The 24266-nt window shown below is 44.4% G+C and overlaps 2 protein-coding genes across 3 annotated transcripts; both read left to right on the forward strand.

The window, feature by feature from the left end:
• The first annotated feature begins 5799 nt into the window (after positions 1-5799).
• On the forward strand, positions 5800-12010 carry LOC102699291 (probable histidine kinase 6). 2 transcript variants are annotated; one of them, XR_001549706.2, is made up of 12 exons: positions 5800-6066; positions 6883-7116; positions 7224-7393; positions 7977-8195; positions 8268-8454; positions 8545-8596; positions 8678-8907; positions 9047-9145; positions 9330-10045; positions 10372-10854; positions 11040-11738; positions 11845-11865. XR_001549706.2 is itself a non-coding variant. In XM_015834068.2 (11 exons), exons 1-11 carry the CDS (start codon positions 5800-5802, stop codon positions 11296-11298), a joined length of 2916 nt encoding a protein of 971 aa, XP_015689554.2. In that variant the 3' UTR covers positions 11299-12010. The 2 variants fall into 2 exon arrangements, 1 of the variants encoding a protein (XP_015689554.2); XM_015834068.2 differs by having other exon boundaries at positions 11040-12010.
• Positions 12011-20445: 8435 nt separating this feature from the next.
• LOC102716012 (endoglucanase 7) lies at positions 20446-24113 on the forward strand. Its single transcript, XM_006647798.3, has 5 exons — positions 20446-21112; positions 21271-21483; positions 21896-22096; positions 22872-23126; positions 23223-24113. Exons 1-5 carry the CDS (start codon positions 20816-20818, stop codon positions 23922-23924), a joined length of 1668 nt encoding a protein of 555 aa, XP_006647861.1. The 5' UTR covers positions 20446-20815; the 3' UTR covers positions 23925-24113.
• Positions 24114-24266: the final 153 nt, after the last annotated feature.

Consider the following 24266-nt stretch of genomic DNA (forward strand, 5'->3'; position numbering starts at 1 on the left):
CAATGCTATAATCAGAGATTCAGTGGTACTACTCATGTTTCACAGTGTAAGACTTTCTAGTATTATCTAGATTCATATCGATGCTAATGAATCTAGACATATATATATAAATTACATACATTCGTCAATTGATGAATTTATGCGAGGCTATAAAGTCTTACTACCTCCGTTTGATAATGTAAGATGTTTGATTTTTTTTAATGTTTGACTATTCGTCTTATTTAAAAATTTAGTATAAATATAAAAAACAAGTCATGCTTAAAGTTCTTTTTTATAATAAAGTAAGTCGCAAGCAAAATAAATAATATTTTTATAATTTATTAAATAAAATAAATAGTCAAACATTAAAATAAATAAATATCTTTACGTTATGAAACGGAGGAAACGGAGGGAGTACCGTATAAAACGGAGGCAGTAGCTACAGTATCGAGTTATCAACCAAGTTTTTACAGGTACTCCTGCTGTATTCGTTTCAATGAAGGAGATTATGCTGGGCACACGTAGTTAATGCAACACAGTTGACCCTCTGAATCTCGAAGCCACGGAGGCTCAGAGTCAGAGGGTGGCAGAGTCCTCTGGTGTCAGCCTAGTAGAGCAGAGAACAGACCGTCGAGAAGAAGGCGTTGCTTCTTCTTCTTCTTCTTCTTCGGTGTACATTGCCTGCCATTATTGTTGTATCAGCAAGCTCCAAATTTGCGTCTATCTTGCTAGCTGCTGGAGCCTGGAGTAGAGATCGAGTACATGATGAAATGGTCCATCGAATTTATTCGATCAATCGTGTTGCTCTGTTTGCCGCGTGGTTTCTGATTTCGTAAGGTGTCCCGTTATTTTCCCTGGCCTTGGCACCGGGTACAGCTGCATCTATTTGCTGTGCTGTAATTTTTTGTGTCTTGAAACAAAGATTTTCTGTCGATGTACATGTGGAGATTAAATGGTATAGAAATTCTGACAAGATCAGTGCCTTTCGTCTATCACTTATAGTACGAAATACTATATGAAATAGTCCATGCGTCTTGATGAATTTTGGACGAAAATCCATCTAGCACTCGGAATTCTAAAATCGGGTAAAACTTTACAGTACAGTTTATATATAGCCCAAAAGTGGTTTAGATCGCGGTTTCACGTATTTTGATGCTTATTGGCAGTGGTAACTAAAATTACATATTTGTATCGTGCCGATTGTTGGCCCTCTTGTTATTTTTTGTGATGGTGTCGTCTAGTATTAATGCATTATATATCAGTGCTCGGATGTTGGTGAGATATCTTTTAAAATATAATTATTTGATTGGCTCTATATTCATTGAAATGGATTAAAATCATAGAAATCAGTGCAAAATACTTATACCATGGTATAATTTTGAATCCTAAATGCTTGTAATTTGGAACGGAGTGAGTACATCATTTTCCGTACCCACTTCCCAAACGGCTCAATAATATATTTATTAAATAAATTTATATAATACGGTTGATTTTAAAATCATACTAATTTATTTTTAAAATTTGTAAGATAATACTTAATTAATTACGTACTAATATGTTACACCATTTTTCATACCGAAGATAGGGTCCACAGTACTTAGAAACAACACGACCTTAAGAGCCCCAGTTATTGGTGGTCTAAAAATTAACATATCATCTGTGACCAATATAATAGTCAATTTACAAAATATGTTATACTTACACTATAATATTAATATAATATTAATATATGATAGACATCTCTCATAGTTTGTTGTAATACGTGCAATATCCGGAGAAAATTTCGTGGCTCGTTTTTATCCACCCTGCTTTCCTCTTGCCTTCCCGTGAGCATAAATTTATAAGTATAATATGTCAATTTTTACTGTCCACTTATATCAACTCATTATGCATTCAATTATATTTATACATGCATTCGGCTGCGTACCCCATTTCTGCAGCAATTTGAACAAAATAACAGTGGACAAATGGTAGTAGCAATGGACAAATGGAAGCAGTCCACTTGTTTGGCAGTGGGCTATGAGAATGTCCCGGTGGAACCGGTCCATGGATTGTCTTTCTAGGCAGCGGTGGTCTCAAAGACCGGGTCCACAGAACAGCTATTGTTTTTTCACCACTTCAGATGCTCTGCTGTTGTACTTGTGTTCCTCTGTAGTATTACCCGAAATGCCCCTCCATGGCCAAAGCTGAAAGTTCAGCCAACTTCCATTTCAAAATTTAAAAGTTCAAAGAAAGCGCTTGTTGACATGCATTATAGTCCATAAGATAATGATAACTAAACTGAACTGTGTCACAAATAACGGAGACCAAACAAGGATGATAAACGATAAATGGGTATATGTTCAGAGAAATTCATTTTTATCATTTCTTTCAATTCCAAAGAAAGTTAAAATAGAAATAAATTTATGCATGCTCGATGACATGGTACAACAATATCTTACAACCGTCCGTCGTAGCATTGCCTAACAAGTTTGCTACTCCTTACCTGACAAGATAAATAACTAAGGTCGTGTTCGGCTACGGACATAAGTTAACTAAATTTCCTTATTTTTCGCTTGCGTGCTTTCTGAACTGTTAAAAAGTGTATTTGTTGCAAAAAAAATTTATATGAAAATTGTTTTAAAAAATTATATATTCTAATAATTAATTAATCATGTACTAATTTATTACTACGTTTTTCGTATTAGTAAGTTAAGCTACCTCCCCTCTCCGTCAAACATGGCTTAAGAGTACTTTCCAGTTCCAAAAAATATATATTATATATCGTACTTGCACACAACATTCGTCAAAGATGTTAACACTCGATAAAGCAGCCACGTTGGAGTTTTCTCCGAAACAAAACACTCTTTTCAGAGTTCGGTATTGGCCTGCCTAACCCGGCCAAAACCGTCAAACTCCACCCAGTTTACGCGAACAGGTGTCCAACAGAACCACGCGGTGAAAACGCTTTCCAATTAACCACAGACGTCTTTTTTTTCTTCTGTTTATATTCGTAAACTAAAAAATAAATTTTAATATTAAATTTAGAGTAGATTTTAGATTATTATCATCCAATTTTTTTGGCTTTAATTTGGAATTCACTAATAATATGTATATAAACATATTATTTATAAGAGTAAATTATGATATTGATGCATGAACTTACAAACTAAGTGGGTGTAATTTAGTACATAAACCTGTGTACAAACTTATTTAGTGCGTACAAATCAAAACCAGAAAACATGTCTAATATCACTAAGTTAGACACTAATTAGGATTAGGGTTAAGACACTAATTAGGATTAGGGTTAATTCGATCCATGCCATCGGAAATGTTCTAATTCATAAAAATGCCATTATTATTCCGGATATCGGTCTGGTGCCATCGTAATTCTTTAAAATTTGTTTCATGCCATTCTCTGACCCCGTTGCCTCATTTTGGCCGTTTGAACCAACTCGTATTTTGGTATGGACCCTTTTAGCCTTGATCGAATGGATGAAGAGAGAGATGCACAAATCGACATCGGCATCCATCCCCTCTCCACACGAGCACAAACCTAGAGGACTCTGCAGCGGCGGTGGGGCAGCGGGCAGTGGCTACCTGAGGCGGTGACCGTATCTTGTCAACTGGAGGTGGACTCAACATCACCGACTGGGGATGGGCTCGGCTGCGGCGGTCGCGTCGGCATCAACCGAAGGTGGGCTAGAAGGTTGCGACCGGCAGCGACCGCTGGCTTGCTCGGTGGCGGACTCGAGAGGTGGCGTAGGCGGACTTGCCCACGGCGGAGGCGCGGGCGCACAACGTCCTGGCAGAGATCTACCTACTGAGCTTCTCCAACACGCTGGTGACCACGGCGTGGTCGACGTATGGGTACGTCGCGCATGTGCTCACCGGGCTACAGCCATAGCAGCAGGCACTGCTGGACTGTGCCAAGATGAGGGTCGACGTGGTGTGCACACGGCCGACGTCGGTGGAGCTGTGCCTGCTTTCGCTGCCGTCGCTCGTCTGCCGGTCGTGTGTGCTGCTCATGTGACACTGCGAGGATGTACATGCCGGTCTCAAGCTGTTCGATTGAGCTGCTTTATTTTCTCTTCTTTTAGGAAAAAATTAAACTTTTGGGCTTCGATCCCCACAATAGTAAATTCTTTTATGCCTCCTCTAGAACATGATGAATTTCAAAGGAATTCTTATTTTTGAAGGAATCGAATTATATCCTGAAAAACTTATTCCTTCCTAAGCAATAGGTAGGTTCGTAAAATTTAAGAACTCCGGCCGCTGCCGCCGCCGCTGTGGAGTCAAACTGAGGCATATAGTTAGGGGCATTATGGTCCATACGAAAATACAAACTAGTTCAAACGGTCAAAATGAGGCAACGGGGTTAGAGAATGGCACGAATCAAATTTAGAAGAATTACGATGGTACCAGACTGATATCTAGAATAGTAATGGCATTTTTATGAATCAGAATAGTTCCAATGGCATGGATCGAATTAACCCTTAGGATTATGGTGGCTCACATGTTAAGACGATGTCATATACATACGTACATGCTTAATCAAACATAGAGTAAGTAATTTTATGTATAAATAAATAATTTATAAGATACAAATAGGAGTATAAAATAGATAGAACAATTAAAAACAAAATAAATGTAAAGCATACATTTGATATTTGCACATATAACCATTCCTTATATGCACGTGACATCCTAATCAACTTTAACTTAACATGATTTGCCATAATATATTGTTTTAGGCTTGGCTTGAACACACTAAGAAAGCTCATGCATCATAATAATTATTTTAAAAGTTTATGTACTATATTACACATTTAAAAACTATGCGTACTACCAACGTAATTTACTCTCTTTATAAATTATATTTTATTATTTATAAATACACGGTCCTGCGGGGGCTCTGCCCCCACCCGATGCCACGTCGTACTCCGCTCCGGAGGAGGACAAGCCGGTAACTTCCGCACCCGGTGGGCCCCACCCCTTCTCCCTCCGCACGTGACGACGCGCAGCCTCAGCCTCTCTCTCTCTCCCCTCCTCGCCACCGTCGCTGTCGCCGTATCACCACAGTAGTATTTTCTACGCCCCCGCGCGCCGCCGCCGCGGACCGACCGCCCGCCCGCCCGCCCCTAGCTACCCACCCCACCCCATCCCCCCACGAAAAATCCCCAGTACTGGCCTGGCCGCCTCCGCCAGCCAGCGCGGCGTAGCGAGCGACCGACCGCCGGCGGCCGCCGCGGCGGGCCGGGGTGGTATAAGCTGCGTGGGTTTCAGTCGCGCTGTCGCGAATATCTCCGGCAGAAAAAACAAATAGCGCGGGAGCGGATGCTGCTACCCATCTTCTCCTTCTCGTCGCGGCGCTGGCGGAGGGAGGGAGGAGTAAAGAAAAGAGCAGGGGCTCGTGTTACGGGGCGGGGGTTAATTTAATGCGGTTTAGTGGAGGCGCGCGGGCTAATTATTATTTTTAGGGAGGCGCGGCTGCTGCCTTGCTGCTGCTTCTTGCTGTTGTTGTGGTTGCCCCCGTTGGGAACTCGCGAAAGCTTCGGTTCTTTTGAGAAGAGAGCAGCGCAGCCGCACCGAGCGAGTCCTCTGTCTCTCTCGCGCGGGCGGTCTCGCCGCTGCGGTTGTGCGCTGGTCTTTGCCGTGCTAGGTGCTCGCGCGCTCCGAGGCGCCGCCTGTGTCTAGCTTAGCTGTAGGGTAGTAGTGGGGGGTGCTTTGCTGCGTGGCGTAGCCCCGTCGCGCATTTCGGCGAGCACATGGTGGGCATTGGGCGGGAGGGGGAGGGGGAGGGGGAGGAGGAGTAGATTCGGAGTGGGGGAGGGGGGAGGGATGGGGAAGCAGGCGGAGACGGGGAGGAGGTGGAGGAACGCCGCCGCGGCGGCGTGGGTGCTGGTGGCCGTGGCGTGCTCGGCCACCGTGCACTGGCACCTGCACCGGGAGACCATGGACCGGGCGGAGGAGCGGCTCGTCAGCATGTGCGAGGAGCGGGCGAGGATGTTGCAGGAGCAGTTCGGCGTCACCGTCAACCACGTCCGCGCGCTCGCCATCCTCATCTCCACCTTCCATTTCCAGAAGGTCCCGTCCGCCATCGACCAGGTGAGCAACAAAAGGGCCGCGTAAAGGTTGTTTCTTGATGCATCGTCGCTGCTGCTGTCTGCTTGTAATGCCGCGGCAATGGCGGAACCCTGGGATCCCCTAAGGATTGCTTTCTTTAAAGATTGGTTTGCTGGTTCTTGATGCTTCCAGGCATGCGGCTTAGTCGTTTAGCGGCACATTATTGCTGTAGTTGGTTCCCATGTGGGGCTCTTGATGTTTGAATATGTGGCATTCTACGAGCAGTTGGGTTTTTTTTATGCCCACAGACGCCTCTGAACTACTAGGCTGGTAGCTCCTTATTTTGTTTATACACTGATTTAATAGTTGGTGTTACAACGTTTGATTCCTTTGTTTATCCAGAGAAATGTCCCCATACTAGCAATGGCCAACTGCTGGAGCTGTTCAGCACTTCAGCTCTAGGATCTTGACCCAATTTTCCCATTTTCATATTACCAAGGGGCGCTTGATCCGTAGAGGCGTCCTCTTTTCTGAATTAATACACTCTTGTTGCTCACTTTACGAGTATTATGGCGTGGAACTGTGGTGTTTTGGACGCATTCTGGTTGTGGTAACTGGCAGCGAACAGTAATAACCGACTAGTCTGATCCTTGGCCGTAGTTGTGTATCTGCATTTACGAATTGTTGGTGAATTAAGAGTCTTGGCATAATTGGATGGACAATTAGGCACTGTATTAATTCCATCATGACTTTCCTTTTTTATGCCTAGGTTATTTCATCCTAGTTCTTACATTATATAACATAGTATCATTCCTTATGCTGTGTTTCATTTTGCATTTCGTGCAATGTTTGTCGCAGGATACATTTGCAACGTACACGGCAAGAACATCATTTGAACGCCCAGTGCTGAATGGAGTGGCTTATGCACAACGTATCTTCCATCATGAAAGGGAAATGTTTGAGAGCCAGCAGGGATGGATTATGAAGACGATGAAGCGAGAAGCTGCGCCTCCCCAGGATGAGTATGCCCCAGTGATTTTTTCACAGGATACAGTTTCTTACCTTTCACGTATCGACATGATGTCTGGGGAGGTGCAGTTTCTTGTTGCTTGATGTTTCTTTTGTTATTATTCATTGAGGGTTTCTTGTGCCCTATTAATTTTTATTTTGATAAACTAATGGTTTAATTCCTGATATAGGAGGACCGGGAAAACATCATACGTGCAAGGGCTACTGGCAAAGCTGTGTTGACAAACCCATTCAGGCTGCTTGGGTCAAACCACTTGGGGGTAGTCCTCACTTTTGCTGTGTATCGCCCTGGTCTAGCCGCTGATGCATCAGTTGAGGAGCGGGTGGAAGCAACTGCTGGGTGAGGAAATTGAAATATCTTGTGTATTCTACGACATGTTGGGCTGCATCAAATATTCAAATGTCCATTCATTTGTATTGCAGTCGTATGCATAGTACTATAATGCACAAAATTGCAGAAAGCAGGGATATTTTGTCTATCTAGCATCTCATAATGTCAAAACCTACTGTAACACATGAACTTGAATTAGTGATTGATAATCGTGTACCTTACTGTCCATGCTTGAGCAAAGACTCCTTCCTGATCTATTGGTTTGGAATACGTAGTATGCACATCCTGTTTTCCACTTTTATTTTTTTCAAGATTTTCCACTTTTTTTACCCTTTCTTTTGTGTCAACCATACAGACTTAGTATAAACTAGTAAAAGAGAGGGCAAGTAGTCAAGAATGCGTTGGCAACTCCATATGATTTACGATACTTTGTAAAATTCACGTTCCTTAAAGATTTTGAATTACTTAGTACCCATAATGATTCAAAAGAGAAAATAATACCCTCTATGAAAGTCAATGTATGCCATTTATTAGCCATATGCACACAGTTGTTTGATACTTGTGGTCTCATTAAATCAATCCCTACTAACAGATATCTTGGTGGAGCCTTTGATGTGGAGTCACTCGTTGAAAATTTGCTGAGTAAACTTGCTGGCAATCAAGACATTGTGGTGAATGTTTATGATGTCACAAATGCTTCTGAACCTATGGTAATGTATGGTCCTCAAAGTCCTGATGGTAAAGTGCCCCTCTTGCATGTTAGCACACTTGATTTTGGTGATCCGTTCAGGAGGCATGAAATGAGATGCAGGTTGGTAGCTTCTTTCTTGTGACAGATTTGTTGGTTGCTTGCTTCTTGTCCTAATTCTGGCATCCTAACCAGGTATAAGCAAAAGCCTCCTCTGCCGTGGTCTGCTATTACTAATCCTTTGGGAGCATTTGTCATATGGATGCTTGTTGGGTATATAATTTGTGCCGCATGGACTCGGTATGACAAAGTTTCAGAGGATTGTAGAAAGATGGAAGAGCTAAAAACTCAAGCAGAAGCTGCTGATGTTGCTAAGTCCCAGGTTTGGCACATGTTTCAGTGCTATCTCCCAATAGGATTTCTAGTATATGTATGAATGATGGTATTTATATTTGTATCTTTCCACTTGCAGTTTCTAGCCACTGTATCTCATGAGATCAGAACACCAATGAATGGCGTCCTTGGTACAAATTTGTTCTGTGTAGCACTTGAATATTCTCCAGCCCAGTTGTCTATCAATCTAAAAGTTCTACCTTTTGATGTAGGAATGCTCGACATGCTTTTAGGGACAGATCTGACTATGACTCAGAAGGATTATGCTCAGACTGCCCAGATGTGTGGAAGAGCATTGATAACACTTATAAATGATGTACTTGATCGGGCTAAGATTGAAGCAGGAAAGTTGGAGCTTGAGGCAGTACCTTTTGACCTACGGTCTCTCATGGATGATGTCATCTCCTTGTTTTCTTCAAAATCCAGAGAGAAGTGCATTGAGGTATCTTCTTTTGGTCTTAATAGTCATGAGATGTACTACTTCCAACCCTTTGTTGAGAAACTGACAGATCTGCAGTTCAAAACATGCCAATCTTTGTCTATCTACGTTCCACTACCTTATTATTTCCCTATTGCTGCAGCTTGCAGTGTTTGTATGTGATGATGTTCCAAAAGTTGTTATTGGAGATCCTTGGAGGTTTCGACAGATACTGACAAATTTGGTGGGAAACGCGGTCAAAGTAAGCACTAAGCTGTCAAATTTTTGGTATAGTTAATTTTGATGTGCCATTTAACCATGAAGTTTATGTTGTTTGAATTATTGAATGTTTGCACACCCAGAAATGATTTCATTCCATCTTATTCCTATTTAAATTCTGACAGTACATTAAGAAAATATACTGAGTTTATCATTGATTGTCACAGTTCACAGAGCGGGGCCATGTATTTGTGCGGGTCTGCCTGGCTGAGAACTCAAAAGTGGAAGCTAATAAAGTTCTTAATGGAACCATGAATGGGAAGGATGGAAAAGTTGATACTGCAGCTAATGGAGCCTTCAATACTTTGAGTGGTTTTCAAGCCGCAGATGAACGTAATAACTGGGATTATTTTAAGCTGCTGCTATCTGATAAAGAGCTCCCTATGGATGAAGCTGAGTGTGAAAAATCTTATCAAAATGATTGCGACTGTGTGACCTTGATGATAAGTATTGAGGACACAGGTGTTGGGATCCCGTTGCATGCTCAAGATCGTGTTTTTACACCTTTCATGCAGGCTGATAGTTCAACATCAAGGAACTATGGTGGAACTGGCATAGGTTTAAGCATTAGCAAATGTTTAGCTGAACTTATGGGTGGGCATATAAGTTTCACTAGCCGTCCATTTGTTGGGAGTACATTTACATTCTCAGCTGTCCTCAAGCGCTCGTGCAAAGATACTTCAAGTGATTCAAAGAGGAGCTTATCCGAGGCACTACCAACTGCCTTTAAGGGAATGAAGGCCATTTTGGTAGATGGGAGACCTGTGCGTGGAGCTGTCACACGATATCACCTTAACAGGTTGGGAATTATTGTTCAAGTTGTGAATAGTTTGAGTATTGGGCTTCAGACTTTATCTGGACAAAACGGTGTGAAAGAATCCAGGTGAGTCTTCTATTTAGTCATTCCAATTCCTAACTGGGCCTCAGTAACACTAGTTGCATAACCAGTTGTGTGTTTCAAGAGGGACCAAAATTAGAAACTATAGACATGACTATGTGATGCAGAGGCTGAGGATGTACTCTTCCTTATCTAAAAGAAGTTAATGAAAGGTCCAAATCCATAGTGCATTTTTTAAGTACAAATTTTGGCCCACCAAGAACCCAATTGGATTTCTCAGTAATAATAATATCCAAGTAATTCATATACTGCATATTCTTCTTGAATACCTGCTAATTCCCCCCTTGTTTACCTACATTTTCATTTTACAGGGAGAAACTATCTATGCTGTTTATTGAGAGTGACATCTGGAGGCCCGAGACAGATAACCTGTTACTGAATCGTCTCAATGAACTAAAAAATAACAGTCAGGTGCATGAGGTACCGAAGCTAGTTCTTTTGGTCACATCTGAAGCTGACAAGGACAGATACGGATCCACATTTGATATTGTGATGTGTAAACCTATAAGGGCAAGCACAATTGCTTCTTGCCTTCAACAGTTGTTAAAAGTAGTGATGCCTGAAAGGAAAGAAAATGAAAACAGGCCCTCATTTCTTCGCAGCTTGCTTATTGGAAAGAATATATTGATTGTAGATGATAATAAAGTTAATCTCAGAGTTGCTGCCGCTGCGCTGAAGAAATATGGTGCCAAAGTTCATTGTGTCGACAGTGGCAAAGATGCAGTCTGCTTGCTTCAACAACCACACTGCTTTGATGCATGCTTTATGGATGTTCAGATGCCAGAGATGGACGGGTATGGATCCAAAAAACAAACGGCTGTATTAGTCTATTCTATATTTTTATTGACTGTTATTTAAACCCTAGTTTTGGTGGAAGTTGCTTTTTTATTTCAGTATTTTTATGTGTTAAAGTCATCACTGATTATAATCTCAATTTTCATGAATGCTAATCACTTATCGTTGATGAAATATTGTATAGATTTGAGGCAACTAGACAAATAAGGCAAATGGAAGCCAAGGCAAATGAGGAAAGGAAGACATTGGCTTCAATGGAAGGTTCAACATTCGTCGAGTCCCATTTACCTATTCTGGCAATGACTGCGGATGTTATTCAGGCGACATATGAAGAGTGTATAAAATCGGGAATGGATGGGTATGTGTCCAAACCCTTCGATGAAGAGCAGTTATACCAAGCTGTCTCGAGATTAGTGGTGGGCACGACGGAATCAGCGGTATGATGGCTAATGGAACAGATCTAATGTGTCATCAGTTGAAGCATTTCCATCTCGCTGCTGCCAAGCTGACTCTAACTACATACATACTTCTGACATGAAAATTTTTCACCAAGAGTAGATGAAAAGGTTGCAAGTACTTTGAGCTAGCGAGCTTCGTTCAACCAAGGCAGGTGCATGTGCATCACAGTTGAGGTTTTCTGGTGCAGCCCAGGGGAGTGATGGTAGATAGATTCCTGTAGTTTTGTTTCTTCTTTGCTGTTGATAGTTAGATGTGCTGTATGTTATGTTCATTCTTTGGAAATATCTCATCTTTGTGCTATACTGTCAAGCTCCAGAAACCCCTGGGAGAAAAAGAAGTGCTCGACCATTATTTAAGCCATCTCGTGTTTGCACGCCCTTGGAACTTGGAAGATTCGATGAAGGTTTCCCTCCCTTCGCCAAAAGTATGGAGACATTTGCCTTTTGTCGTTCTGAACCGTACACACGTCGTTGTTGATTTGCCTTTCGAGATGATTGCCTTCTTTCGTTTATCATACATGCCCTTGGAAGATTCGACTGGCCGATGGAGTGATGATGTACGCCAGTCATGCCGCTATCGCGAAGCCATCGTTGTATTCCACTATTGTTGGTCTGCACAGGTTGGGACGAGACGGCAGCAGGCAACGCCCGGCAGGGTTTATGCTACCCTGCAGATCTTCGAAACCGTTGTCCGGCGAAGCTCTCGATTATTATGGTTTCCATTCTATGGGTTTTCGACAGTTTTTTTCTACGATAATTGTGGTAATCATAGTTTTCGCAGCTGGTCAAATCGACGGCTTTGCGATCGCTGACGCCGGGTCGCCCAGGGCATCGCGCCGACCGTCGCTGCGCGAGGCAGGGGAGCGAGAGGTGGCCGGCTGGGAGCTGCCCACCTGCCTGCCCGGCGTGCCGTGCCGGGTTGACGAGTGACGGACGGACCCACGAGACGCGCCGAGGTGCTCGAGGGATTCGGATTCGGTGGATCGGCGGCCGCTCAAGGAGTCCCAGAGTCCAGACACCACCATCGCATTCGCACGTCCGCGACGCAGCTGCTGATGCGCAGCCCCGGCCGCCACCGCCTCCAACCCACCAGCTTCCGGCTGATTCCACGCGCGCTCCCTTGCGTTCTCCCGGCCCAGGAACGCGCGCACGCTGCGGTGGAGAACAAAAACCCAACCCAACACGTACGCCTGTGTGCAAGTTGGCCTCTCCTCCGGTGACCGAACGATCGAGCTGAACGGAACCGAACCGTACGGCAGGCCGAATTTTCAGCTGGGTTCTTCCGGGTTTTTCCACACTCTTGACTCCTCAAGAAACTCCAGCGTTTGTTCTAGATGCTGTAACTTAGAAATGAGTCCACGTACGACGCTGCGCCGTCCACGGTAATGCATACATCAAGAACAGTTTGTATTGGAGTTACGGGCATCACTATTTACTGTTGAAGAAGCCATTCCACTGTCTGCGGACCAGAGAGAGGCACGAGGCTGAAGGTTGCCAGGTTGGTTCGTCATGCTCGGTTCATTCCTGGGTCCAATATATTTTGGCCCAAAAATATGCCAGCTTGCCAGAGTACCGGACCCCCAAAGTCCCCAACCATATGAAAATGACAATATATTTTCTAGTATAAAATTTTGGTACACAAGATACTCTGTTGAGGACCTTAAAATTTCCCATATGAAGTCGGCCCGTGTAGCCATGAGCAAGTGCAATCCTGACACAATGAACCACAACTGATTGAATCAAATTAATTAATTTCTTGCTGCATTAGATCATGATGAGTAAAGAGAACAGAGTACTTCCAGGTTCCAACCATATAAAAACCAGTTCATATGTGATCCTTTGTACTTCTTATTCTCTTCAGAACATACTGGTACAGTGACACTGTTGCGCCAGCACTGAACACAACCATCTAAAAACACACACTAAACACAAACAGATTTGAATTAAACTAGTTATACTTGTAGTACTATGAACTATCCCAGAAATCATTGTAGGTTTAGCAGTATTGATCAGTCCAACGACTCCTCCAATTATTTAGTAGGACAAAATTGTCCTGGCAAATTAAAGCACTGCATCATACTACAAACCACTAGTTGATTAATTTAGCCACATTAAGATCCTTAAAGAGTAAAGAGAGCAGAGAATGCGCCACATCACCTAAACCCTAATGCCTAAAGCCGAAAGCCAACGTCCAAGCTACAAAATGTCTGCACTTGCAATCCATCCGATGGTTGGTGGGATAGCAGCGACTCACCACACAAATTATCTTCAGACCTACGCCAATACGGAGCAGATCGAGAGCTAGTAGCCGGTACAATGCGAGAACAACTGCGACGACGACGACGACGACTGCGACGCTAACCAGAATCAGAACCTGGCACAAGATTGCATTACCCATCACACCATGGTGTTGTTTTTTTTTCTTGATTTCTTCTTAATCACGATCGAGAAAAGAGGTTAGGAGCAGGAGGCTATTCTCGTGGGAAAAAGCAGACAGAATTCGAATTGGTCTTGTCTACACTGATGCGATTTTAGTGCCATATATATTTTTTTTGAAAGGAATTTATGCTCGGTGAGCCCAAGAAACGAATTTTGGCGAAATTATTGTACTAATCGTACTATAAAGATACGGTTCGCTGAAGATACGTTCATACCCATTAAGTTCAGGCCGTCCAAGTAGCTTCAGCTTCAGCTTAAAACCAATCAAAAAAACTCTTCGTAAAGGAAGGCTGTCTACATCTTTCCGGACGAGTGAATTTGAACCAGAAACTAAAAACTTTGCTTAAAAAGTTTAGTAATTCCGGTGTTAACGCAGGTGTTGTTTCCTCTTGAACCATTCGAACTCTGCTTACCCTTGGCCATTGAATGAGTTCTGTAAGTGTAACCTCTCCATCGATTTATGGTTGGACTCTGACAGTGACAGATCATTTCTCCAAGTCAAACTGCAAAATTTGCAGCCTCCTGCAACTTGTCTTGATGCACAAGATCGTTCGATTCTAGCGACACATCTTGACGCCCGTGTCACTTCGGAACATCTCTAGCTATTCTGTCGCTTTTAGAAGCACGCACTATGTACGTTTTTGTTAGATCAAACACATCTTTCTTAACTTTTCTTTCTTCCCTATTAAGGACGACCACAATCATGCATCGATCGATCGCCGTCAGGACACCTTTTTTTTCAATTGATATAATATCCCTCAGAACTACGCAACTGAGTTTCAGACTTGCAGTTTGTGAATTTTGCTTTTTAAAGATTAGAGTTGCAGAGTTGTGGTTAGTTCTATGATCTGAGATGTGAAACAAAAGGGTTTGCAATTAGCAGACTAATCAATCAAAATGCCAAATCACCAACTCATCTCAATTGATCTTTCTGTCCCCAATCTCACATATTCACATATGAACTACAAAATTGCAAACCATTTTTGTTTCACATATGAACTACAAAATTAATTATGCCAAATCCATTGCAATTTGCAAAGGTCTCCGAATCTCTCGTGCAATGCCTTTCTGTACTACCTGCTTGATGTCAATTTCTACGTCATTGTCAAGTCGTCAAAAAGGAAAGAGGGAGTCGTTTATGACACACACACATAATGTGGCGATTGCATGTTAGTAGCATGTTGCAGTTAAGCTTTTGCCTTACGTGAATCAAAAACTTTCTGCAGAACTAATATATATATATATTTCCCTGGGTCCTCTCCTCATGTGAGTCACCATGACAGCGTGGCGTCCGACTGGCAGGTGGGGCCCACGTACGCTCGATACGTCATCACGAGGTCAGCAAGACATCAACTTCTCAGTGACAAGGGGGTTTTGGCACATGGGGTGGTGGGCCCCAGAGGCAGCGGCAGTTGAGAACTGAAACCGACTGGTGGGCCTCGCCTCCTACCTCTCTAACACGAAATGACAAACACATGTGGTCTGATCAATTTAGGGTTGCAGGTGATTCAGTTTAGATTGACTAGAATAAAAAAAGCTATTAGTAGATGGTTATGAAGGTGATGTGAGTGACACGGAATTGAATGGTTTTGATTTGTGCCTGGCGAGGAGAACACGTCGCAACAATGTTTCATTTATACGAGTATTATGCGGTACATTTTCCATGAAAAATGACTTACAGAAATAGACCGGTCAGCAAATTCTAATGCTGATTTCCCTTTAGAAGCTGTATACTTATTGGTAAAAATATGAAGCAATTTTCAGCTTATAATATATTTCATAGTACTCTCTGATTTTTTTATTTAACGTTAGTGACTTTTTATTGCTGTTCGTCTTATTCAAACTTTTGGTTAAATATATAAACTTATAAGTATTTTTAAAGTTTATTTAGTAATAAATCAAATCACAATATAGTAATTAATAATTATATATTTTTTAAATAAGACAAATAGTAAACATAGACTCAAAAGTTAATGGCATTAAATAATGGAGGAAGTAGTATGTTTAGTTTTCTTTTTCTATCAAGACTCTTAGTCTTTTTTCCATTTACATATCTTTTGTAAAACTTGCAGGAGGGTGTGACAATTCATTGTTACGTCTCTTCTTGCAGTGATTATTGTCGATCGGTGTTTGTGATTTTTTTCCCATAAGGATTTTTCACAAAAAAAAAATTGTGTCTAACCTTTGCATTTATTTTCCTAACACTTATATGGTGTAACTATCTTTGTGTAACTACTTATTCCCAACTTTTCTTGAGCTATTTACGCCAAACTTAAGGGCCATCTGACGATGATTTTCAGAAGCAACCAGGCTAGAACGAGCTACTCCTGCCCAAACAACACGTTGCCGTTCATCCGTTGGTAATGAATGAATCATTACTACCACATGTTAGGCCATTTTCGTGATATTACGTGCCTAATATTACACCGACGCCACGAGCGGTTTGCCCAGTGAATCTTCCTGAAAGAAAACGTACGTACGACATGTGTGCAGCAGGTTCAGTGAACAGCAGCCACAAAAGGAGAGAAGACTTCCCCGTAAGAAACGTAAGAAAATTTGTTAGGGAGTGGTCAACCTTTGGGGTCCTGACAATGCCTAACTTGAACAGAAACATAGTGTCATCCTATCTTCCGTTTTGACTCATCTGCACGTACACACACATCTCGACCCGTGTGGCCCACGCTAGTACTGCAAGACAAACACGCACCGTCTAATCATCGTCCATTGACGACGTCTCAGATCAGCTAGATTGCACAGTTGCAGCGTGGTCGTCATGGCACTGAAGATGAAGATGAGAGCATCACAAGATTGTGCTATTTGTAGTAGAGCATACATTGTACTCGTACACACACACCAGCATGCTACCGAACAAATCGAATAGGATCACTTGTTTAGTTCCTTTGGTTAGCTGCTCCTGCTCTCTCCTAACTTACACGCTTTGAACGGACCGATCAATTAAGCCTTCTCGTTTGGTCATTTTCAGTGCTTGTTTCTCATATGTATATGTGACAATATGTAGGAGGAGGATGAGTGTTAGTACGCTATGTATATGTCCAAAACGATCAAACTGTCCAATGGATGCATCCATCTCCATTCCCTCGGCCAGACAGGCACAATTATTGGTTAGGCGCCACTAAAAACCATATGTAAACTGTAGTCATACATGCTAGCTAGTAGTATATTATATATATGCAAGCAAAGCAAGAAATTTGTGATATTTTGTAGTTTGTCGCGTATCAATGTCATGTATTAGTCTAGTACTCACACGTTTTGCTGATTGATGCATTTGCATGCAAACAAATGTTTCCGGATTATGGGGCACCAGGACATGCATTTTGGGGTATGTTGGCTGCTAATTATTCAAAATTGAGCACGAGTAGATTTAGGCATAGGTTGCCAAACCGCGTAATCTGAAACATATTTGAAATGGGGGCGTCCTAATTAAAAAGGGGAATGATTCACTTGATGAGAAGTGTACACTGTTCACTAATTAAAGCAGTATTATTGCTAAACAATAAATTAATTAAATGCATTTCCATATGAGATTATATACGTGTACACATATGCATGTCGTCCAGCTACACTCATACAAATCGCCTGGAGTAGTTTAAACGAAAAACATAGCTAGGATTAGGATTTAGGATATGCAAAAAATGGTTGGGTGAGTCAGTGCAATAAAATTAGTGAACAATATAAATTATCCACTTTCTTTTAAATGTGACAATGACAATAAAGAGAACATAAATCATAACCCTTAAAAGAAGGTATATATACAGTGTCCCCCCTGCATACCTGAGATGGACCTTGTGTACACCTGGTAGTATATCATATTAAAAACAAGATAGGAAAAAAAATTGTCTAATGAAAAGTATTCTGAAAGCTGCAGAAAAACCCATTAATTATCATGGCTACCACAACTTCAACAACAACGAGAGGTGGTTCGTTTGTCCAATCAAGCTCCCGACACTCTATCGCTCTCTACAGAAAAAAAAAACAGATACGGCTAATACAGAGAGAAATATGCCCACAAACAACAATCAATTGAAATCAATAAGTGCATGCATGCACAAAATTATCGTGTCATAAAATAGAGAGATCGGCGTCATTAGCCACCAAAAACCCTATTATTTAGTGGCCTGACCACGTACACGAAGAAGAAGAAGAAGAAGAAGAAGAAAAATTAAAAAAAAGGCTAAGAGGTGGCTCTAACTAGCTTCACTTTAATTTCCTCTCATTGCTTGAGAAAACAGTTTACAGAGAAAGGGGTATCGAGACGTCCCAACAGCAGGAGAGGAAAAACGAGGGCAAACCAAACGTTTGGTTAAACCAAGCCACCAAAGTGATCGAAGCCAGCAAAATGAATGCATTATGCATTGATGCACATATATTACTGGCATATTTGCATATCCATGCATCTCCCTCTCTTTTTCTCTGTCTCCTACGAAATCATCACTAAGTTAGCAGACGTATGCAACAGCAACATGCTCATATAGTACTGCACTGAGAAGATCACAATCAAGCAGGAGTACAATAGAAAAGGACGGGGTGTAGCCGTGTAGCAAGACGCGGCCTGTACGCCTGTGTGTACGTCTGCGTGCTTCGGCGCGTGTGACTTGTAGCACGGTCAGAAAAATGGGATTTTTATTATTGGCCAAGGAACAGTGAGCGATTAAGCCAAGGAAGAGGGCGAAAGAGACAGTGATCGGGCAGAGGGCAGGCAAGAAGCTTCCATGGCATATAATTCGGTGAAGCTAGCTCTGTCGCGTATGAATCCCTGTCGTTCCTGGCCTAGCCTACCTACCAAGTGCCTAGCCTAACAGAGATGTGCACCAAGCGAGACACATGAGAAAACAGTGAGAAAGAAATGGATTCTAATTAATCTCTCGAGTAACATGCTCTCGTTTTTATATGCTATATTTAAATAGTTATAAATTTTTAAAAAAATAATAAATAAAATAATATGTGATATATCACTCAACAAACATACATGTTAAAATTCAATCTCTAATTACAATAAAATAAACAAATAAGCATATCGAGTATCATATTTGTTTTTTCTTTTAACTCGTAGAAGTTAAATTTGACACTCAATGTTAGGGTAGGGATATACCATACATTAAAATATCTTATTATCTTTTAAAAATCATAATAATTTAAATGACATGTAAGAAAAGAGAAAATATCTCTTCAGGGGTTTAAAAGAGTATTCCAACCCCCAGAGAGAGAGAGAGGGGTTGATTGCATGTACAGTGTAGTAGTACGTGTACAATGCCTGCCAGACGAGCGATAGGGGTGGAGCAGCTAGCAGCCGGTGGAGAGAGCGACGGAGGAAGACGATGGAGGCGGAGTCGATGGATCGATCGGTGGATCGGAGCCGTCCAAATCGTTGCCGCCGGGAAGTCCCTATCATGCCGGGAAAGGGATCATGTGGATATCACTAGCTAGTTTTCATGTGTACACGCACTCAAAATACACCTGTAGATTAGCATAGAGAAAAAGACGTATGCAGTATGCTTGCAATACGTAAGTAGCTTGATACACCAGATATGTAACCCAAAACAATTAATCTCGGCTGGCTGGCACAGCAGTACAAGAGGAAAATTTAATAAATTTGATTTGAGAAAAAAAAAAGGCAAATCATGCTTGACCTGCAGGTTCTAGCTAGCTCCTAATATGGGCTATTCGTCTCCATACGTATACTCTCGCTAGGTAGCTAGCTCGTGCCAACATGCTAGTTGATGCTGTATAGACACATGAGAAATGGTACTTAATAAGTAGCAGTCTGGTACTAAGATGCAACCAACCGTGTTATCATCAGGGAGAAAGAAAGCCGGCCACTATATGATTTGACCAAATGCCCTCCTACTCCTACAGTGCGCGTAACCAACCAAACCAATGCAATCTTGGCGAAACATGCTCCTTCCCCGACAAAATCGGCCAGAATCGTGTCGGGGCAGCAATCCGCCCCCCCGAGAGTCAAACGCAAATCAACCGCTCGTAACTACTGCTACTGCAGCACAAGCACAATGTCATGTGCAGATTAGTACTGAGCAACCCTCTCTCCCAACCAATTAACTTCTCTTGATTAAGCATCTGAAGTTAGGCCTTGTTTAGTTCTCAAATTTTTTTTCAAAAACATCACATCAAATTTTTGACACATAAATAAAGCATTAAATATAGATGAACCAAAAAACTAATTACACAGTTACGGAAGAAATCTTGAGACGAATCTTTTGAGCCTAATTAGTCCATGATTAGCCATAAGTGCTACAGTAACTAACATGTATTAATGATGGATTAATTAGACTCAAAAGATTCGTCTCGTAGTTTCCAGGCTAGCCGTGAAATTCGTTTTTTTATTTATGTTCGAAACCCCTTCTGACATCCGGTCAAACATTTGACGTGGCACTTATCCTAAAAATTTTCAAAATCTAAACACCATGTTAATCGTATGGGAGCTAGTACTCGCTATCTGACTATCTCCCTGTCAGCACATGACACAGTAAAATCGGCACGGTGGCGGGGTGCAGTGCATGGTTGATCGCGTCCGTCCAATGCGCGGGCGGCACGCGCGCGCGCGCCGGTCAAAAATCTGCTCGGCTAACTAGCTTGGGTTGCTTCGCTTCTTCCCTGCGCCATCTCGATCGTGGCGCGAGCGCGCGCCTCACCAAACACGGGTCGAACGAGTCTACCACCGCGGCACCGCATCCATCCGTTCCTCCTCCAACTCCACGGGCAAAGCCGAGAGGGGGAGGAGGAGGAGGCTTATAATTCTCGAGCGTTTCCTCGCGTTCCCAGCGTTTGCACACAGCGCGCAAGTAGAGGAGTTTTATATTGCTCCCTCGCGCGCGGGGCCGAGCCGGTTCAACGCGCAGCAGTGCGTGCGCGCGCGCGGCACACCGGCGGATATAAGCCGCTCTGCCTCGGTGTTGGGGTTGAACTGCTCGGCGTCGCACACCCAGCGCGGGAGATCGCGCGCGGCAGAGCTCGTTAATTCGTCGATCACTCGCGCGCGTGGTCGCGCACGGAGGCGCGGAGAGGGATACAGTCATCGATCGATCACATGCGCGCGGCGGCGCAGGGGCGGGCACATGCGAAGACACCGCCGGGGGGGTCAGGGCCTCGCGCGATGAGAGGCGCGGCGTTGCCTGGGCGGCGGCTCGTCGTGGTGGTGGTGCTTCTCGTCGCCGTTGTTGGCGCCGGCGCGGCGGCGGAGGGGAAGGCGCACAGGCACAACTACGAGGACGCGCTGCGGAAGAGCCTGCTCTACTTCGAGGCGCAGCGGTCGGGGCGGCTCCCGCACAGCCAGCGCGTCGCGTGGCGCGACCACTCCGGCCTCACCGACGGCCTCGAGCAAGGGGTACGCATCGCCGCCGGCCGCGCGCCGGCGCCGCTACTCCATTACTCAAAGAGCTCTACGCACGTATATGCGCGCGAGATCGATGCTTCTCGCGGGCGCGTTCATGCTGGGCGGCGAACAAGATTGTTGTTAACCTTGGATGCTTCTGTGTGGTTTAGGTGGATTTGGTGGGAGGTTACTACGACGCCGGAGATCATGTCAAGTTCGGGCTGCCCATGGCGTTCACGGTGACGATGCTGTCGTGGAGCATGATCGAGTACGGCGACGACGTCGAGGCGGCCGGCGAGCTCGGCCACGCGCTGGAGGCCATCAAGTGGGGCACCGACTACTTCATCAAGGCGCACACCAAGCCCGACGAGCTCTGGGCTGAGGTAATTAATCATCCAAAATATACCTTACCTAAACTGCTCCAACTGATGACGACAGTACCATGAGACCATTTCTGATCTCTCCTCCGCTCATGCATGACGACTTGTCCTAGCTGTTGAACACGAGCTACATAGAGATCAAGACCACTTCAATTATGATCACTACTTGTATTTACTAGCTTTTAATTCCCTCTCTCTTTTTTAGCTGCTAACATTCTAACGTAGCTCGATTATATTCCTGTTACGAAAAAAAGTGATCTTTTTGGAGAATAACAACAACCGTGTTAGGTGGCAAGTTTGAATGGAAGTACCATTACTAACATTAAACTATGCGTTTCCACATGGCGCCGTGGTGCCGAGATTTCGAAATTTTCGCTCACTTCTGTCGATTAAAACGCTGATGAAAATTTTGCAGGTCGGGGACGGTGACACGGATCACTACTGTTGGCAGCGGCCGGAGGACATGACGACGTCGCGGCAGGCGTACAAGGTGGACCGGGAGCGGCCGGGCTCTGACGTCGCCGGCGAGACGGCGGCGGCGATGGCCGCCGCGTCCATCGTCTTCCGCAAGTCCAACCCGCACTACGCTCACCTCCTCCTGCACCACGCCCAGCAGGTACGAATGAGCGTACACACATGCGTATACATTACATGGTTATGCACAGCGAATCAACGTGCCACAAAGTCTCGAGGATTAACTGGATCTTTCTGGATCAATTATTCGGCGAGGAAAAAAAACCGGCAAAATTCAAAATTTTGAGTAGTATTTACCTGTACGCGTACCAAATTTTGGACCGTTGCGTGTACTTGCAACTTTAGTCAAGATGTTCCGGACTTTTTCTTGGATGCGTATCGGTATTATAGTATTTTCTCGGAACAGTATTATAGTATTAGTATTAGTATTTTGGAAGTGTGTTCTTTCTTGTGCCTTGTGCGGCACATGCCAACTTGTCAACACGACGACGGCAGGAGAAAAATTTAAAAAGAAATCGTCCCAAAAAAAAGAACATTTTTTTGAGGTGAGAAGTCTGTGTCGGTTCGTAGATAGCTGCTGGCAGCTGGTGGCTGGCATGCGGGGCCAAGGAGCCGGCACGCAACCTAACGGAGAAAAAAAAAGGAAAAGAAAAGGGAGTTAGCATCTGATGGTAGATGAGAAGCTTTCCATTTGCCACTCGTTTTGGTCCATGATTAGGTCGCCAGTTCAATCACTTAAACTACTCCTTACAGACCAAGAAATGGCGTGTCGTCATGTGCAATTTGAACTAGTCCGTATACATGACGACTTTTTCCAGCGTCAGTCATGCACAATAATCCAAAAGATTGTTAGTGTACGTAACGATTAACATTTGTTCGGTGATTAATGTAATTTTGTGATATGTTTTCGTGTACAGCTGTTCGAGTTTGCCGACAAGTACAGGGGGAAATACGACAGTAGCATTGCCGAGGTGAAGAGCTACTACGGGTCGGTGAGCGGGTACAAGGATGAGCTGCTTTGGGCCGCCCTGTGGCTGCACCGAGCCACCGGCAAGGCCGAGTACCTCGACTACGTCGTTGACAAGGCCGACTGCTTCGGTGGCACCGGCTGGGCCATCACCGAGTTCAGCTGGGACGTCAAGTACGCCGGCGTCCAGATCCTCGCCGCCAGGGTAAGCCCAAGCCCCAAACAAGAAATGCTCGAACTATCGATGAACGTGCTGGTTACAGTGACAGATCACTGACGAGTGTGTGTGTGTGTGTCACAGCTGCTGCTGCGAGGGGAGCACGAGGAGCGGCACAGGAGCACGCTGGAGCAGTACAGGGCGAAGGCGGAGCACTACGTGTGCGGGTGCATGGGGCGGAACGCGGCCGGCGGGGCGGACGCGAACGTCGAGCGCAGCCCGGGCGGGATGCTGTACGTGCGGCAGTGGAACAACATGCAGTACGTGACCAACGCGGCGTTCCTCCTCGCCGCCTACGGCGACTACCTGGCGGAGGCCGGCGAGGAGGCCGTGGCGTGCGCCGGTGGGGAGACGGCGCGGGCCGGCGAGGTGGCCGCCTTCGCCGTGGCGCAGGTGGACTACGTGCTGGGCACCAACCCGAGGGGGATCAGCTACCTCGTCGGGTACGGCGCCAAGTACCCCAGCCGGGTGCACCACCGCGCCGCGTCCATCGTGCCGTACAAGCACAGCAAGGAGTTCATCGGCTGCACGCAGGGGTTCGACCACTGGTTCGGCCGCCGGAGCTCCAACCCGAACGTGCTCGTCGGCGCCATCGTCGGGGGGCCGGACCGGCGGGACAGGTTCAGGGACAACCGGGAGAACTACATGCAGACGGAGGCGTGCACGTACAACACCGCGCCGATGGTCGGGATGTTCGCCAAGCTGAACAGGATGGCCCGGCAGGAGAGGGAGCAGGAGGTGGCTACGGCGAGAAGTACGGCGACGCAGACGGCGGCCGATGTGTAAATAGATTAGGTTATAGAGGGGGCTGTACAATTTTCCCCCATTCTTTTGTTCATTTTTCTTCTTTGGAGATCTTTTTTTTCTTTACACAGATTGAAAATTCATTATACAAAAGAGAAAACGGGTGGAAGCATTCGCACGCAAATGTAAATTCGCCACCGGTACATACGAGGAAAAGGAATTTTAATCATTTTGGCCATGTGTTCCATCGGTGTTTTCATTCCATGACGTGACCAATACTCTTTCAGATGAATGCGAGGCTGTGACTGCAGGGATAGGTTTAGCAGCTGGACCTTTTTATCGGCGAATATTTAGAAGGCCGAAGGGAAACACTACACATTAGCA

The sequence above is a fragment of the Oryza brachyantha genome, chromosome 2 (genome assembly GCF_000231095.2).
Source record: "Oryza brachyantha chromosome 2, ObraRS2, whole genome shotgun sequence".
Classification (NCBI taxonomy): domain Eukaryota; kingdom Viridiplantae; phylum Streptophyta; class Magnoliopsida; order Poales; family Poaceae; genus Oryza; species Oryza brachyantha.

Coding starts and splice junctions, on each gene's coding strand:
- LOC102699291 (XM_015834068.2), top strand. CDS start 5,800: ATGGGGAAGCAGGCGGAGACGGGGAGGAGGTGGAGGAACGCCGCCGCG. Junction 8,597..8,677: donor ACCAATGAATGGCGTCCTTG/GTACAAATTTGT, acceptor CTTTTGATGTAG/GAATGCTCGACATGCTTTTA. Junction 10,855..11,039: donor CAGATGCCAGAGATGGACGG/GTATGGATCCAA, acceptor AATATTGTATAG/ATTTGAGGCAACTAGACAAA.
- LOC102716012 (XM_006647798.3), top strand. CDS start 20,816: ATGCGCGCGGCGGCGCAGGGGCGGGCACATGCGAAGACACCGCCGGGG. Junction 21,113..21,270: donor CCGACGGCCTCGAGCAAGGG/GTACGCATCGCC, acceptor TGTGTGGTTTAG/GTGGATTTGGTGGGAGGTTA. Junction 22,097..22,871: donor TCCTGCACCACGCCCAGCAG/GTACGAATGAGC, acceptor TTTCGTGTACAG/CTGTTCGAGTTTGCCGACAA.